This window comes from Sander lucioperca, chromosome 4 (assembly GCF_008315115.2).
Source record: "Sander lucioperca isolate FBNREF2018 chromosome 4, SLUC_FBN_1.2, whole genome shotgun sequence".
In the NCBI taxonomy this organism is placed as follows: Eukaryota; Metazoa; Chordata; class Actinopteri; order Perciformes; family Percidae; genus Sander; species Sander lucioperca.
This window is the reverse complement of record NC_050176.1, coordinates 21,334,173-21,349,927: the sequence shown is the minus strand read 5'-3', so window position 1 is coordinate 21,349,927 and position 15,755 is coordinate 21,334,173. Positions and strand designations below refer to the sequence as shown.

General features: G+C 39.4%; 1 protein-coding gene across 1 annotated transcript; it reads right to left on the bottom strand.

Annotated features, from left to right (window-relative positions):
* Positions 1 to 15,378, bottom strand: ptp4a1 (protein tyrosine phosphatase 4A1). The gene is made up of 6 exons (XM_031299914.2): positions 15,177 to 15,378; positions 7,850 to 8,520; positions 7,449 to 7,541; positions 6,263 to 6,393; positions 3,416 to 3,490; positions 1 to 1,191 (listed from the first exon to the last, which is right to left on the bottom strand). Exons 2-6 carry the CDS (start codon positions 7,952 to 7,954, stop codon positions 1,074 to 1,076), a joined length of 522 nt encoding a protein of 173 aa, XP_031155774.1. The 5' UTR covers positions 7,955 to 8,520; positions 15,177 to 15,378; the 3' UTR covers positions 1 to 1,073.
* Positions 15,379 to 15,755: the final 377 nt, after the last annotated feature.

The window sequence follows — 15,755 nt, the reverse complement described above, 5'->3', positions numbered from 1 at the left end:
TGTTGTTTTTCAGTGTATCATTTAATGTACTCTCACAAGTTGGTGAACAGGTACAACTTTGTCGCTCACGGTACTAAATCACACATCCATTGATAGTATAAATAGCCAACCTAATAATAATAGTACACATTTTCAAATACATAAAATCATCAAGTATCCAAGTCTTAAGTTACAGACATCAAATAAAAGGCATACAAAATATCGCTGACGTTGGAAGTCCAGTTTGAAGCAAAAAAAACTTAAAAAAAAAAAAAAAAAAATCACATTTTGGACATGGCAGTTAATTAGTAAACAGAAGGTTTAATAGAGAAAATAAGAAAAAGTAAAAAGTACGAGTTCCTAGACTTTCAATTGACAAATATTGCAACAATTAAGCATTTTATATTAAAAAATTGTTACTGAAAGGGCTTATGTGAGTGTAAGACTTCCTGCACAAGACAAAGGCAACGATTTTTTTGTTGTTCCGAGTAGAAAAATGAAAGACCTTTTCCAAATGCCAGCGGGGGTCGACTCCCGCCTCCATTGCCTTTGTTCCACTTCGATTGTAAGGCATTTATGGATGAACCATCTGATTTGAAGGAAGGCATACCTCTTTCTAGTCAGTCTTGAAACGGAACACTAAAATTGAAGGGGGTACATAATTTGCTCACGTGGAATTAAAAATGCTTTTTTTGTTTGTTTGCTTTTAGAACATTCTCAGGCGATGTTAACGCACTTGCCAATCCAAAATCTTTGGGCTTTTTGCAGAAAAACAATTAATCCAACATCTTACAATGATACACGACTCAGCGCTGCCCTTCCTAACGGTTTTTTTCTTTTTCTTTTTTCGGGCACATGAAGAGAAAACACGGTGATTCCGGTTCACACAACTCATTTTTCTTTTCTTTTCTTTTTTTTGACACTTGATATTGAATCTGGAAAGGGAAGAGGGCAGTTGAATTACTGAGCATGGTTTTCCAAAGTAAAGAACTTCAACACAATGACTTAGAAAACAAGCCTGCCAGGTAATAAGCTAGCGAGGTTGGATTGAACGGGAGGGGGGGGGGGGGGCTGGCGCGGCTCAGGGCTTGGCTCTACTGGATGCAGCAGTTATTGCGATGGCCGTTGGAATCTTTGAAGCGCAGGCGCATCTTAGGACGATATTTCTCCAGGTAGAACAGCTGTTTGCTGTTGAACGCTCCTCGACGCTTCCTGGAAGAAACAACGGGACACTCGTTCAGCTCAGGTCGACAAATCAGATCACAAGATCATTTAGTATCTCTGTAGCACTGTGACAAGTTACTTAATTAAAATGTAATGTGAGATACGAAAAGTATATAGTTATCCACCTTTTTTAGCCATTTTCTACATCATGATTATTGGTGTAAATAATGAGACAATATACATTTGTCTACTGTCAGAAATTATGTCCTGCCATTTTTTTAATCTATTGAGATATTATTACTTACATAATGACACAAAAAAGACACATTTTTAAACATTTGGACAATATTGCAAATCACTAAGCAGGACAACTTTGGCTATTTATATTATTGCTGAAGTACTTTGGTTTGTCAGGTTTTTAATTGCCTGAATTGGTCAAAAACAGACATTTTCATGTGGTTATTTAACCCATTTACAATACCTCAGTTGATTTCCCAGAATATGTAGTATATCAAGATATACTTCGCAAAATATCAAATTATATAAACTAGTGCAGAGCTCGTTGAAAACAGGCCGACTGCTTGGTATTACTGTTTGCAGCTTTCTCAAGAACCGCCCATCTAAACAACTTCACACTCGACACATGCCATGACATAGTTCCTAGCAATGCAAGAGAATATGCATAATTTTCTAACAGCTAGCTATTTGGGACCAGGCTATTTCCGAGATCAAAAGCGTGCAGAAAGTTACATCGCTGTTGCTGGAAATGCTTCGAGTTTGCTACAATGTGACATCTCCGCTTTCTCTTTCTTAATCTGTTCTTGAATGTTCTGTAGTGAGCGACGGAGAGCGAGCTGTACCCAGCATGCCGTTGGGCGGTTTAACAGTTAATAGGGGCCCCCCTCTGAAAAGATAATCCTTTGTTTTGATTACCAGAGGAGAAATTCAGGTGTTGAATACAGTGAAAGTGGTGGTAAACTGGTGGTGAAATACAGTGTGCACATAACGAGTCTGACCCTGACCCTTTTTAGTTAGATTGCAACATAAGAGGTTACCCATATCACTATCTTCTAATCCTAATATGTAGCCAGTTAACATTAAAATGCCCAAACGTCTGCATTTTCAACCTTACTCATGTAACTTTCTATGAACATCCAAAAATTACTTCAAAGCCAACATGTGGGACCTCAAACTATTTTGAGCTATGACGCATCACATACTTTAAAAGAGCACTATGTCCACTCCTCCTCCTACAGAATCACTCTCTGATATCTCAGCTATTTAAAGTGAGGATGACTCATCCCTCCCTGCTTCATGTACCACGCAAACCTTCAGTTTCTGTCAGAAATATGTCTTACAGAAAAGCAGGAAGATCTTGTTAAGTTAGTGGTCGGACAGAACACTGGTACGGCCAAATATTATCAGGCAGGTTGAGCTTTTCACAGGTATACTGGTATGTGTGCATGTGGCGCCAACAATACTGCGTGTCTGAGGGAGTGTAGGGTCTTTAATATGTAGTATGTCCACTAGTGAGCACTGACACAAGTTCATTTTTTTCAACTGTTACATGTACAGCTCAGTACACGTCCTGGTCACAATAACCAAATCCAATCGAATTTGAGAAATGTTTGTGTGTTTATGTTAAAAAACAAGAAGAATTTTGGGGCAATGTCCACGGTTGGATTGCAGCTAAGGACTTGTGTCTATTTGTTTTCTGTCTACCTCTAAACTGCCATATCTAGGAGGTGGAAGTTTCCCAAAAACAATCTTATAAATAATATAATATTTCCTGTCTTTTATTCTTTTAAAACTGTTCTTTTCTACGCTGTACAGGATTTTATACATCAAATAGTTTTATTTGCTGTTTGAAAAACCTGATGTTTTTTGTGGGGGTGTTCAGAAAAATCAAGCTCTACCGATTCAAAATCGATTCATAGAATTCCAAAAATCAATTCATATTTTTTTTATTGTATGTCTAGTGCTATCACATGGGAAAAGTAACTACATTTACATACTGTGAATCGTTTTTGAATCGAAAATCGATATCGAATCGTGACATTTTCTGAAACGTGCACAACTAGTTTTTTTATGACTGGCTTGTTTTGTTTGTTTTGTGCAGCACTTTGTAACATGGAGTTTGAAAAGTGCTCTATAAATAAAGATTATATATTATAAATAAATACAAAGAGTATTTGCAGGAATATCATCAGCCAGTATCAGCATTTTTAAATCATTCTGTTGAAAGCTTTTCACAGTCACGTGTCCCACTTACTGTCGAATGAACTGGACAGCATCTTCATATTTCATCCCACATTCAATCAAAGCGAGCGCGACCAGAACAGGAGCTCTGCAGGGAAGGACAAAGGAACCGAGTATGTCAGTTAAAAAATAACTTGCATTTTATTTACATTGCCTTGTTCATTTAAAAACTACTGTTCAGTGCTACTGGGAAGAGGAGAGAGGGACTTCTCTGCATAATCTGTCTGCCTCTCCTCCCTCTCCACCACTTCCACTACCTCCTACTACAACAGTTATGTACTGACTGTCCACTGGCCCACTGTTTACTGGCTATATTAGCCCATATGCACAACCCCTCCCTCCCTCCTTCCCCCAGCATGGACTGAGGTCTAACTTAATACTTGAACAATGGCTGTAACCCTATTACTTCAAAACTCTAACATTGACTGTTGACTTGTGTCTATCCTACTGTCTACTTTATTCCCTTATAATACCCATATTTAAGGCTTAATGCTTATAATGCCCATATTTAATGCTGTCTTTTTTAAACTTTATCCTTGCACTGCTATAGTTTTTATATTACCATGTTTACATTATTGTCTTATATTGTCCATATTTTATTTAATTTAATGCTGGTGTCTACACTTTATCCTTGCACTATTGGACCTATTTGCACTACCACCATGACACACACCCTCATACTGAATCACAGTCTCTGCCTCATGCTTATACATCTCTTAGTACATTCATGTGGATTTTTTATTTTATCATCCTGTTTATGATGTATGTGTATGTTGTGTGTGATGTCTTTAAGCTACTGGGACCTTGAATTTCCCCTTGGGGATCAATAAAGTATCTATCTATCTATCTTATCTATCTACTGTCTGGTTTCATCTATTATCAGAAAGAAATTTTAAGTTTTAAAACCTTCATATTTGTGATTAAAAGCCAGTATTTAAAACCGAGCTGTACGTTAGTTTGGGGAGTGCATATTCAGCTATTTCTGAACCTGAGGTCAGTTGAAAGCCGACGGGATGAAAACAGAACCTGTTTGGCAGGTTGTCTAAACTAAGCAAACACACGGGACACAATGAGAGTGAGTTCATGTTCGGCAACATAAAAGAAAATCTACTCGACGGCTGCTTTGTTTCATATTTTTTTGGTTTGTTTTTGATGACATACTTTGTTTTTCACAATTTTGAAACTCTGACTCAACAAAATATCACTGAATGAAGCAATCTACCAACTTCTTATCTAATCTTGACCATCTAATTTTACATGTCCTCTACATGTCTTCAAAATGACATTTGTGTTAAAGTAATGGCTTCTAATAACTGCATGAAACAGGCTTTTTTTCAAAATGGTATAGTATTCTAAGTATAAATTCTCTGATTCCAGCTTCATAAATGTGAATATTGTTCTAGTTTCTTCTCTCCTCTGTGACAGTAAACTGAATATCTTTGAGTTGTGGACAAAACGAGACATTTGAGGACGTCATCTTGGACTTTGGGAAACACTGATCCACAATTTTCTGACATTTTATAGACCAAACAACTAATCGATTAATCGAGAAAAATAATCTCAGAAAGATATTCAGTTTACAATGATATAAAACATGTTCATACTGTATATATCTACCATATTCATGAATCACTTTCAGATGAGATTTTAACACTATTTTAAAGAAAACTTCAATTAAGAAATATGACTGGAAAAATAGTCTTTCCTCAGAGGACCAAGGTTACAACGTAACCAAGCGCTTCATTGCAGCAGTAATCAAGGAAGCAGGCTGCTCTTGTATCCATTTATGACCATTTTAAGACGAGGGGAGAACATTTCTCCTCGCTTTAATATCATTAAAAGTAAAGTTAGGTTTTGCTTGCTGCTTCCGACTCATTTAAAAAAAGAGAGAAAGAGAGCGATCTACGCGAGTCAGCGCCACACTGAACTGCACGCTGCAGTCCGTGTGTGTGTGTGTGTGTGTCGGTGCGACACACACACACACACACACACACACACACACACACACACATTTCAGCAACAGGGCAATTCAAAGTGCTTTACATAAAACATTAAAGAGCAGATTTAAAAAAGAACATTAAAGAGCAGTTCAAAAATACCACTAGATAAAACGAGAATAAAATTGACAGTGCAGTATAAGAAATTAACAATTATTTAAAGAAAGGCAACATCAAAAAGAAAGGTCTTCAGCCTTAATTTGAAAGAGCTGAGAGTTGCAGCAGACTTCGTTCCAGATATGTGGAGCATAAAAACTGAACGCTGCTTCCCCCTGTTTAGTTCGGACTCTGGGGACAACAAGCAGACCTGTCCCAGACCACCTGAGAGGTCTGACCAACCAGGTCAGATTCCGTCTACTGTGCTGCTGCTCTGCACTTGTGACCGACATCACGAGACAATTTTTACCTCGACAAGAAGTCTCTTCACATTTTAATCTTGCAAGATCTCGTCACACCTCTATTATTTATGTATATCACCACTATGCATATGTACATTACTCTGTGCCTTACTGCTTTTTTGCATTCCTGGTTAGATGCTAAACTGCATTTTGTTGTCTCACAAAGTTGAATCTAATATAATCTAATGAGCAGCAAATTCTCACATTTGAGAAGCTGGAAAAATAATCTTTGACGTTTATTAATTGATAAATGACAAACAATTGATCATCAAAAGTGTAATTTATTCTCAATCCCCTACAAATTACTGGTTTCGGCACCGACTGGTTCAGTATCAGAGAATGTACAGAGCGGAGGAAATGTCAGAGTTTTATCTGCCACATCCCGACCAACAGAAATCACGTGTAAAATATGATCCCATATGATAAGAACATAATACTTTAATCCCTGTGACAGCGAGCGCTCACCTCCCTAGCCCTGCCACACAGTGGACAGCGATGCAGCAGCCAGGCTCCTCCCTGAACTTCAGCTTCAGCAGGTTCAGCCAATCATCCACGATCTGGTTGGAGGGAGGAGCTCCATCGTCAAACGGCCAATCCTGGAAGAGAAGAGGGGGGAAATGACGTCGCCTGCCCAGTTTCTTGGAAACCAAAACAAAAGAAGTGTGAGGGCGAAACGAGCTGCAGGGAAACAAAAATGTTGTCGTGGGGGGGGGGGGAGGAGTGGTCGGAAGGGGGTTTCTGTCTGTGTCAGTGTGTCGTTTGACAGTTTATGGATTTCTTTTAGTAGCTACACATTAGGCTATTGATAGAATTAGTTTCTGTAAAATATTAAACAAAACCTCTGGTTCGTGTGCCATTAAATTAATCTGTGAACAAAACAGTGGGGTGTTGCTGACTCTCTTAAAAAAAAAAGCAAAAAGCCACTGGTTGGACTATAATTCAATTTGTGCTGCAACAATTTGTTAATTCATCGTTTAATCAATCAACAGAAAATCATTTGACAACTGTTTTGATACTTGATTAGTCGTTTAGGGCATTTATGAAGCAAAACTGCAGAAACTTTGTAAAGATTTAGGATTTTTATCATTGTAAATTGAATATATTTTGATTTTTTTAATTGTTCATGGAACAAAACAAATGATCTGAAGAGGCCACACATATAGTCCAATAGTGCCAAATAATGCGTGCACTGAAATCAGCTGTACTGTTTCCCACACATAGACTAATTTGTGGCGGTGCGCCACACAATCAACACTGGCCGCCACATACTGCGTTTCGTTGTTAATTTTTTTTTTTTTACACAAATTGCTTTCTAATCTGTGGGAAACACTGGATTTACCACTAATGTTTTGAAATCCATTCACACTGGTCTCCCTTGGCTGCTCGTTGTTTTTAAAGCAAGGTTTTTGGCATTGTAAGTGTTAAAAAAAATCGGAGGATAAAGTCACAATGTTGGCAACAGGGAAAAGTTCTGTTATGCATCTTTATTAATGGAACATTTTACATAACACTGTAAGAAAACAGAAGGATAAAACTGAACAGGCGTGTTCAGGAAACACCGAGCTGAGAGGAAAAAGGGCACAAAAAAAAAAACACATTCAGTTTGGTTCGATGCACCAACAGTTAGGAAGGTTTTAGAGCTTGAACTCACCAGAACTTGGATTCCCTCTTTGACCACCAGGGTGGCATCATAGGTGGCCTCACAAACTCTCACGACGGTGGTAACTCCATATTTCTTCAGCTCCTGTAAAAATGCATTGCAGGATTTATTAGAAAGCTACTTCAAAATAAGCAAGCAATAACACTTGATTTAAAGTCTCAAATGTGACCTAAATTACAGTTTCTCTTCTGCCGAAACATTTCATTCCAGGACCTCTTATGTTTTTATTATCTTCCATTATTCAAAAATATTTCCCATCACATTATCTTTGTCTGATTGTGTCCCTAACATGAACATGCAGTTCAATTTTAAACTTGTCAACTAAACTTGTAAATGCCCCTTGGATCTGGCTGAGCAAATTTTAACTTTCAACCAATGACACTGAGGCTCACCTCGATGAACTTGTTCAGGGTGGCGTTGGTGGGATTGTGGGTAATGAGGAACCTCATGTTTTTGTAGGTGATCTCCACGGGGGCTGGTCTGTTCATACGAGCCATTGTGACAACGTAAAAAATGTTTATAACAAAACCAAAAAGTCTTTTGAGGAGAAAAACACTAATGTAAACAGTTAAACTCGGAGGGAATGTCAAACAAAAATGTCCAACGAGATTTTAGAAGCGGAAATCCTCTGTTCTTCTTCGAGGTTGGCAAAAAAAAAAAAAAATGAAGGCTGCGACAGGCAAATGTGGAAATTTAGGGAGTTGGCGGCCGAAAAAAAGGGCGGACAATCAGAAAACAACTCAAAACCCTTTCCTTTGGAATAAAAGAAAAGAAAAGGAAGAAAAAAACAAGGCTGGTTCCACCTTGATTCGGGCCAGGCGGAAGCCGACGAGGGCAGTGTGCAGCGAGTGGAGTTACCCCATCCAGGCCGAGTTGTCGCTGGTTCTGGGAGGCGTCCCGGTCCTGCCAACTTTCCGGGGTCCCTCCTGTGGCTCAAGTGCGTCGGATCGATGGCGAGTTTGGCTGTTCACTCGTCTGCATAGGCAGCGTGCTGAGCCTGGCAGTAGTCCCCACTGCCCTTCAGAAACTCCATAAATGTGTGACCCAGAACACCACAGAACTGCTGCAGGACACAGAGGGAGACAAGCAGGATGAAGAGGTTTTTATAAACACTGGTTTTAAAAAAGGGACACACAACACAAAGGGCTTCTGTTGAGGCTTGATGTGTTAACAACAAAGAACAGCCAATGGCATGCCTTGCATTTATTTTTCTTTTTTTCTCCACGTATATTTCTTGTTCCCATGAAAAACTATTAAGTTTGATGGCAGAAAGTGTTTTGGCAATCTCTGACTTTTTTGATAATCTATTAATTGGTTTGAGTGAAAATTCTCTGATTCCAGCTTTTTTAAATGTGAATATTTTCTAGTTTCTTCTCTCCTCTGTGACAGTAAACTAAATATATTTAAGTTGTGGACAAAACAAGACATTTGAGGACGTCACGTTGGACTCTGATTGACACTTTTCTCCATTTCTGTTATTTTATGGACCAAACAACTAATCGATTAATCAAGAAATAACGACAGATCAAACGATAATGAAAAGGATTGTTAAAGTGCCCATATTATGAAAAAATCACTTTTTCTGGGATTTGGGGTGTTATGTTGTGTCTCTGGTGCTTCCACACACATACAAACTTTGAAAAAAATCCATCCATGCTGTTTAGAGTGAGATACGGTTTCTGAATGTGTCCTGCCTTCAGTCTCTGGGTGAGCTGTTCAAAATCGGCACGGCTTGTGACGTCACAAGCCGAAACGAGCAGGCTAACCGCAACCATTAGCTCGTAGCGTTAGCATGCTAACGCTAGCATGCTACCTCGTTCTCAGTAGCAAAGCACTGCTACAACACCACACAAGTTCACCATAATCTACAAAAGAACTACTTACATGTGCGCCCTCATTTAGAAGTCTCCCAGCTAATCCTGCCTTGTAACTGACTGAAGTTGTAGAAACAGCCTTTCTTTTACTGTCTATGGAGCTAGCTAGCTGACATGATCTACATCTGAGCTACTGCACATGTGCAGTGCAATCAAAGATGGTACAGAAGAAGAAGAAGAAGAAAAGAGGTCTCACTCTGTAGCTAAAACAGAGACCAGCTGAAAAGAGGATCTGCAGCAGTGAGAGAGCACTGCAGTACAACAAAAATATGGTGTTTTTTGAAAATTAAACCATGTAAACCTATTCTGGTGCAACATTAAAATACAATAAAGAACCTGAAAATGAGCATAATATGGCTGCTTTAATTGCAGCCTAAGTCACAAGTTCCCGAAACTCATGGTGACATTTTCAAAATGTCTTATTTTGTTCGACCGACAGTCCCAAACCCAAAGATCATCCGTTTACCATCATAGACAAGTGAGAAAACCAGAAAATATTCACATTTGAGAACCTGGAACAAAGGGATTTTTGACGTTTAAAAATGTAATCAATATTGTTGCTGATCTGTTCATCAATCAGTCGACTTATTAGTGAGTCAGTTATCAACCGAAATACTAAAAATGGTCTTGTTACAGCTTTCTCAAACTCATGTCATAACAGACACACATATATGTGTGTGTGTGTGTATATATATATATATATATATATATCACACACACCGCAGACACCTTCCTGCAGACGTATGACTAACTGTAATCACTGTAACTGTAAATATTTGCCAGGATACTGAAACTGCATCTCCGGTCATATTTCAGACTCGAAGAATCTTTCCAGAGCTGCAACCGCGGCTTGTTGGCAGCGCGTGTTGGCTGCGTTGCCAACACGCGCACACAAATGACATCATCGCGTGTGTAACGCTCGGGAATGGTGTGCTATGTGTTTTCTAAGAGATTTGCCGCACGGTTTTCACGAAATCGGCAAAAAACTGCGCAAAATTGTCCCATAGACTTGAATGGGAAATCGTCGGGAAATCGCTTAACATCGCTCAAAACAAGCCCCCTTTGGGACAATGCTGTATCGCCATACTTTAATGTAGAAAAAAGATTAAAAGTTTAAACCGAAGACAAGACTTTGGCGTTTATTGGGCTGAATGGGCATTCTGATATCAAGCACGGTTTCTATGAAAACACAGTTTACGTATCGTCCTCTTTTCAGACCGTTTCAGATTTTCCAATGTGTGTGTATGGGGACGGAATCTTCATAGTTAGAGTGGACGACAGAGTGGGGAGCTGTGGTACGATTCTCTGAATTTTCTCCAAACAAATTGCTCTCTCCCCTACAGTTTTCATTCTTCATACATCATTGTTGGTCAAAATGTAGGAAATTTTGTGCCGGTCGCAGACATGTAACTATGGAATCCACCGGACCTAACCTTTTGGCTCTCCTTAAATCAACTGCCGATAGAAACAATGAAAAAAAATGGATCTGCAGTAATATACTCCGAATTATTTTCCAAACAAATTGCTCTCTCACATACAGTTTTCACTCTTCATGAATCATTTTTGGTCAAAATGTAGGAAATTTTGTGGCGGTCGCAGGCATGTAAGTATGGAATCCATCGGACGTCAACTTTTGGCTCTGTTCATACCAACTGCCAATAGAAACAATGAAAAAATTAATTATTTTGCTGGTTTCCTAGACATTTGCTTGGCAACCGTGATCTCCACCAATCAGAGACGTTGCTGTTACGCTTAGGATTGTGGGTAGTGTAGTACTTTAAAACACATACACACACACACACACACACACACACACATTTTCACGCACACACACGAAGACACGCACAGACACACACACACACAACACGCACACAAACACATTATCACACACGCACACACAGACACACACTCTCACACGCACACACACACACACACACACTCACACGCACACACACATACGCACACATTCTCTCTCTCACTCACACACACACACACACACACACACACACTCCGATTTTCCAATGTGTGTGTATGGGGCTGGAATGTTGAAGACCAGAAGGGGGGATACTGTCTCCCCCTCCCTCCTCTACTCCCGCACTGTGGAAATCAACATAGCAACAAGTTCTGACACACACACCTCTTATCATGGAGACTTCTGGAAGGGAGGGAGGGAGGGAAGAAGTAAGGGAGGGAGGGAGGAAGGGAAGGAGGGAGAGAGGGATGGATGGAGAGAGAGGGAGGGAGGAAGGAAGGAAGGAAAGAAGGATGGGAGGGAGGAAGGGAAAGAGGGAGAGAGAGGGAGGGAGAGAGAGAGTGAGGGAGGGAGGGAGAGAGAGGGAGAGAGCGGGAGGGAGGGAGAGAGAGGGAGAGAGAGAGAGAGGGAGGGAAGGACGGAGAGAGTGAGGGGGAGAGGGAGAGAGAGGGAGGGAAGGAGTGAGAGAGAGGAAGAGAGAGGCAGAGGAAGGGAGGGAGAGAGAGGGAAGGAGGGAGGGATGGAAGGAGGGAGAGAGAGGGAGAGACTATCACAAATTCTCAGTTTTTGAATTAAGAAAGGAACTTCAGAGGTATCATCATTAAATGGACATTTTTCACCTGTCAATCAAATTTGTGTCTCCCCCTCCCTCCTCTAAAACACACAGAAAAAAGAGAGGAGGAGAAGAGGAGAGGAAGAAAGGAAGTGAGGAGAGGAAAAAAGAAGAGAGGAGGAGAGGAAGGAAGGAAAAGCATTATTTGTCAGCTAACATGATGTCATGAATGACTAAATGACCAACTGACTGACTCCTAACTGACTTCAGGCCTCAACACCAAAAGCTGTTTTCCACCTGACTCCATGTAAATAATCAGTTATTTAAGCATTGTAAAACACACTTCATTCAAAGTCGACAGAAACCAAATGAATGATTGAAAAGCCGTTTTTGGTCTTCTCTACACTTTTCCAACCATCACAACTCAAGTGTTGGTTGAAATAAACACATAGTTTACCAATTTACATGTGAAAATATGTTGGCTCTATACACGCTAAAAGTACTGTTTTTGAAATGGAGTCTGGTGGGTTAAGCGCTAGCTACTTCATAGCTGTTTCTGGTAAACAGAAAGGTCTTAAATAGGTTTTAAAAAGGTCTATCTCTGAAGGGTTAAGACACTTAACACTTCACCGTTTAAACAAGCTATCGTCGCTAAACCCACCAGACTCCATGTAAATAAGCAGTCATTTTAGCATCGTAAACCCACCAGACTCCATGTAAATAATCAGTGCTTTAAGCATCCTGAACCCACCAGAATCCATGTAAATAATCAGTAATTTAAGCATTTGTGGTGTCTTGTAAGCCCATCCATCCATTCCCTATTGCTATTGTTAAACAATTGTATTCTCTCTCTCAGTGACAGTGTGACCTATGTATCTACTTAGCTAGTGTTATTCGGATGTGCACCAAGTAGGAGGCACACTGTCAAAATTTCTTTCTACACTTATATTTGTGTAAATGCTGATTCAGCGGCATTCACAATATTGTTATCCGATTTTTCCGTACGATTTCCGCTCGCCTACTACTTCTGCATACTTTAAGCTACAAAAACCATTCAAATATCAAAATGTTCAGCTCTTTAAGGACATTTGTGTTTGTATTCAACTTTTTCCTACCATTTATAGTTTTTAAAATATTAAGCTATTTATTTATTTATTTATATATATTTTTTTTTTTTCTTTTTACATTGAAAGTCAGTGGAGCAATCTTCAAATCCTCCTCAGGCTTCTTCCACTTCTAAATGCTACTCCTCCTACATACTTTCACCTTCAGATGTCTTTCAAACTTTAAACTAGTCACAAAACCTTCAGCTAATAGAACATTTTATTCAACTTTTTGATATATTTTACAGTTCAACCAGCAATTCAGTGTAGCAACAGCTTTAAAAAAAAACAAAAACTTAATTCACTAATTCCACTTTAGTTTGATACATTATTGCCACTATTCACATTTCAATGAATTTCATACTAAAACCATTCCAACTATTCTCACTACTTCACCTGCACAATTATGCCAGCAATCCAGTTTAGCTTTAGCAATTCAGCATTCACAAGCACTTTCTGGAGGAAATGCATTTCCTAGTAACACAAATCACACTGAAAATAGATGCAATTCACAGTGGTTTAGAACAATTTATGACATGAAGTCATATACTGCTGTGTGCAAAATTAGCATGTAAGCAAGGGCTTGGCGATATGACAATGTGCATCATCAAAATGATATAAAAATGTCCATCGCATTATATTTTTCAATATTGTGTCTATCGCAATGTTGAAAAACCAGTGGCTTAACTGCATTATTACAATATTTACTTAATTTGGACGCCACTTTACGTTCTGATTCTTGCATCTTATGTTCATTTCGCACTAAAGTTCTTAATAAAATATGAAAACACTTAATACTTTTTATTTGTCAAGTATCTAATTCACACAGGAACATACAAAACATATGCTTTATCATGTGGTTATTTCATATAGGCTAGTATTCCTTCTTTTTTTTAACTACCAGAAAACATGCTATATTGTGCTATATCGCGGTATGAAGTGACCTATATCGGGATAGAAGAGTTTGGCCATATCAAGGCCTGGCACTATCCACTGCTAGGGTGTGAGGGGTTTGATTCCTATACTAAAGAGGTGTAGAGGTGTTTTTGAAAAGAGCTTCCAACGAAATATGAGGGACTGGGATGAAAATGAAAAAATAAAAAGGGCAAAAATGAGTATGTTATATAAAGTCAAACTGCAGCCCCGTGTAATATCTTACCTAATGGCTGCTGCCGGTGTACAATAGGAAGGATGTGTCATTTCTGACATCTAGGTCATATCTGTGAAAGCTGAGCTTACCATGAGGCCCTCAGCGCAGCGGGGCTTTAACATACACTCTGTTATTATCACCATCATCATCATAAATCTGACTCACTGCCATTTAGATCCTAATGTTTTTGCCCTTTACACCCTTAAGAAGGATGTGCTTGAAAATGCCTACTTACTGGACATGTTCTTTTTTTTTTTTTTTTTTCAGTTTATGCTCCAAATACTAAAAACACTAAGCTGTTCAAGTAGGCTATGCTTTGTTAATCCGGTGGGTTTTTTTGGCTGAAAAACAGCATTTGGTAGAAAATCATTACATATAGTGAACAAAAGGGAGCGACTGAATGACAAAGAGGGATATGATATAAAAAGACAAAAGAGGTGAGAGGCATAAAAGTAGTCATTTAAATGGATGACATGTTGCATTATAGTATAAAGGCTTTAAAGTGTCCTTTGTGTGAGGTGAGTTGGGCGCCATCATTTAACGTTAGAGGCCTATAGGCACTGTCAGAAGCTGGGAGATGGACAATATATACATTGCTTTAAGGTGACAAATACGACGCCTCGTTAACGCTGCAGACAGGTACTCTGCGTGAGAAATCACAAAGAAAATGTCATTTATATTTTTGACTTATTTCACGTAAAAATGCGTCGATTTTATCCGAGAAAAACTTCCCAGTGACTAACGTTAGCCAGGACCAGCCTGTGCTGCGCATCCCGGCAGACAGCCGCTTCCTAGCCATGACGAACATCATGCAAACCGTTAACTACGCTTAAGTAACTGGGACAAATACCCGTTCAGTCAGTTCATGTTACAGTTAAGTAAAATATTTAATGTTAATCGTCTGAGTCAAGGAAATATTAAACCGGGTTTTGTGCCGAGAAGGCCGTGATTTTCACCGAAGAAAAACGTGAAGGCCAGTTGGTAACGTTAACGATATAACGTTCTGATTTACAACACAAACCGTTGGAATAAGAACAAAATGGCAGCCACAAAAACACGTTACTTACTGGGATATGCTTACTCATTGAAGATTGTAGCTTAATCATACAGCCGGTCCCCAGAAAAAGGTAAAAATATGAAACGGTTCTCCACCATACAGTGCGGTGCTGTTTCTCCGAGCGGAGCCGAAGTCTCCTGATCTGCTGCGACGACACCGTCAGGCTGGAGGGAAAGACGAAGCCGACTTCCTGTCAGAACTTTCAAAATAAAACACCGCCAGTGCAACAGTCTGCAAACTATCCTACTACTATCCACTACAACTAGCCTACTACCTGTGGTGGAAAGTAACTAGTTTCGACCCCACAGGGTTAAGTTAAAACTCGGAATACTTCTTCCACCACTGGCTGGGCTCCTATTAATTATGTTGACACATCAGCCATCTTCAAGAATCAAATTACCCATAACCAATTAAGAGTTTAACAGGTGTTTTATAGCCCTAACCCTAACCTTAACCATAACCATAACCACCATCATTTGGGACACTCAGTTTTTGGAAAATAATTTGGGACACTAAACTGCACGTAAACCCTCTATGTGTAGGTTGGGCCACAGTTTGAAAAGCACGGCCACCTCAAGTTTTATAGTGG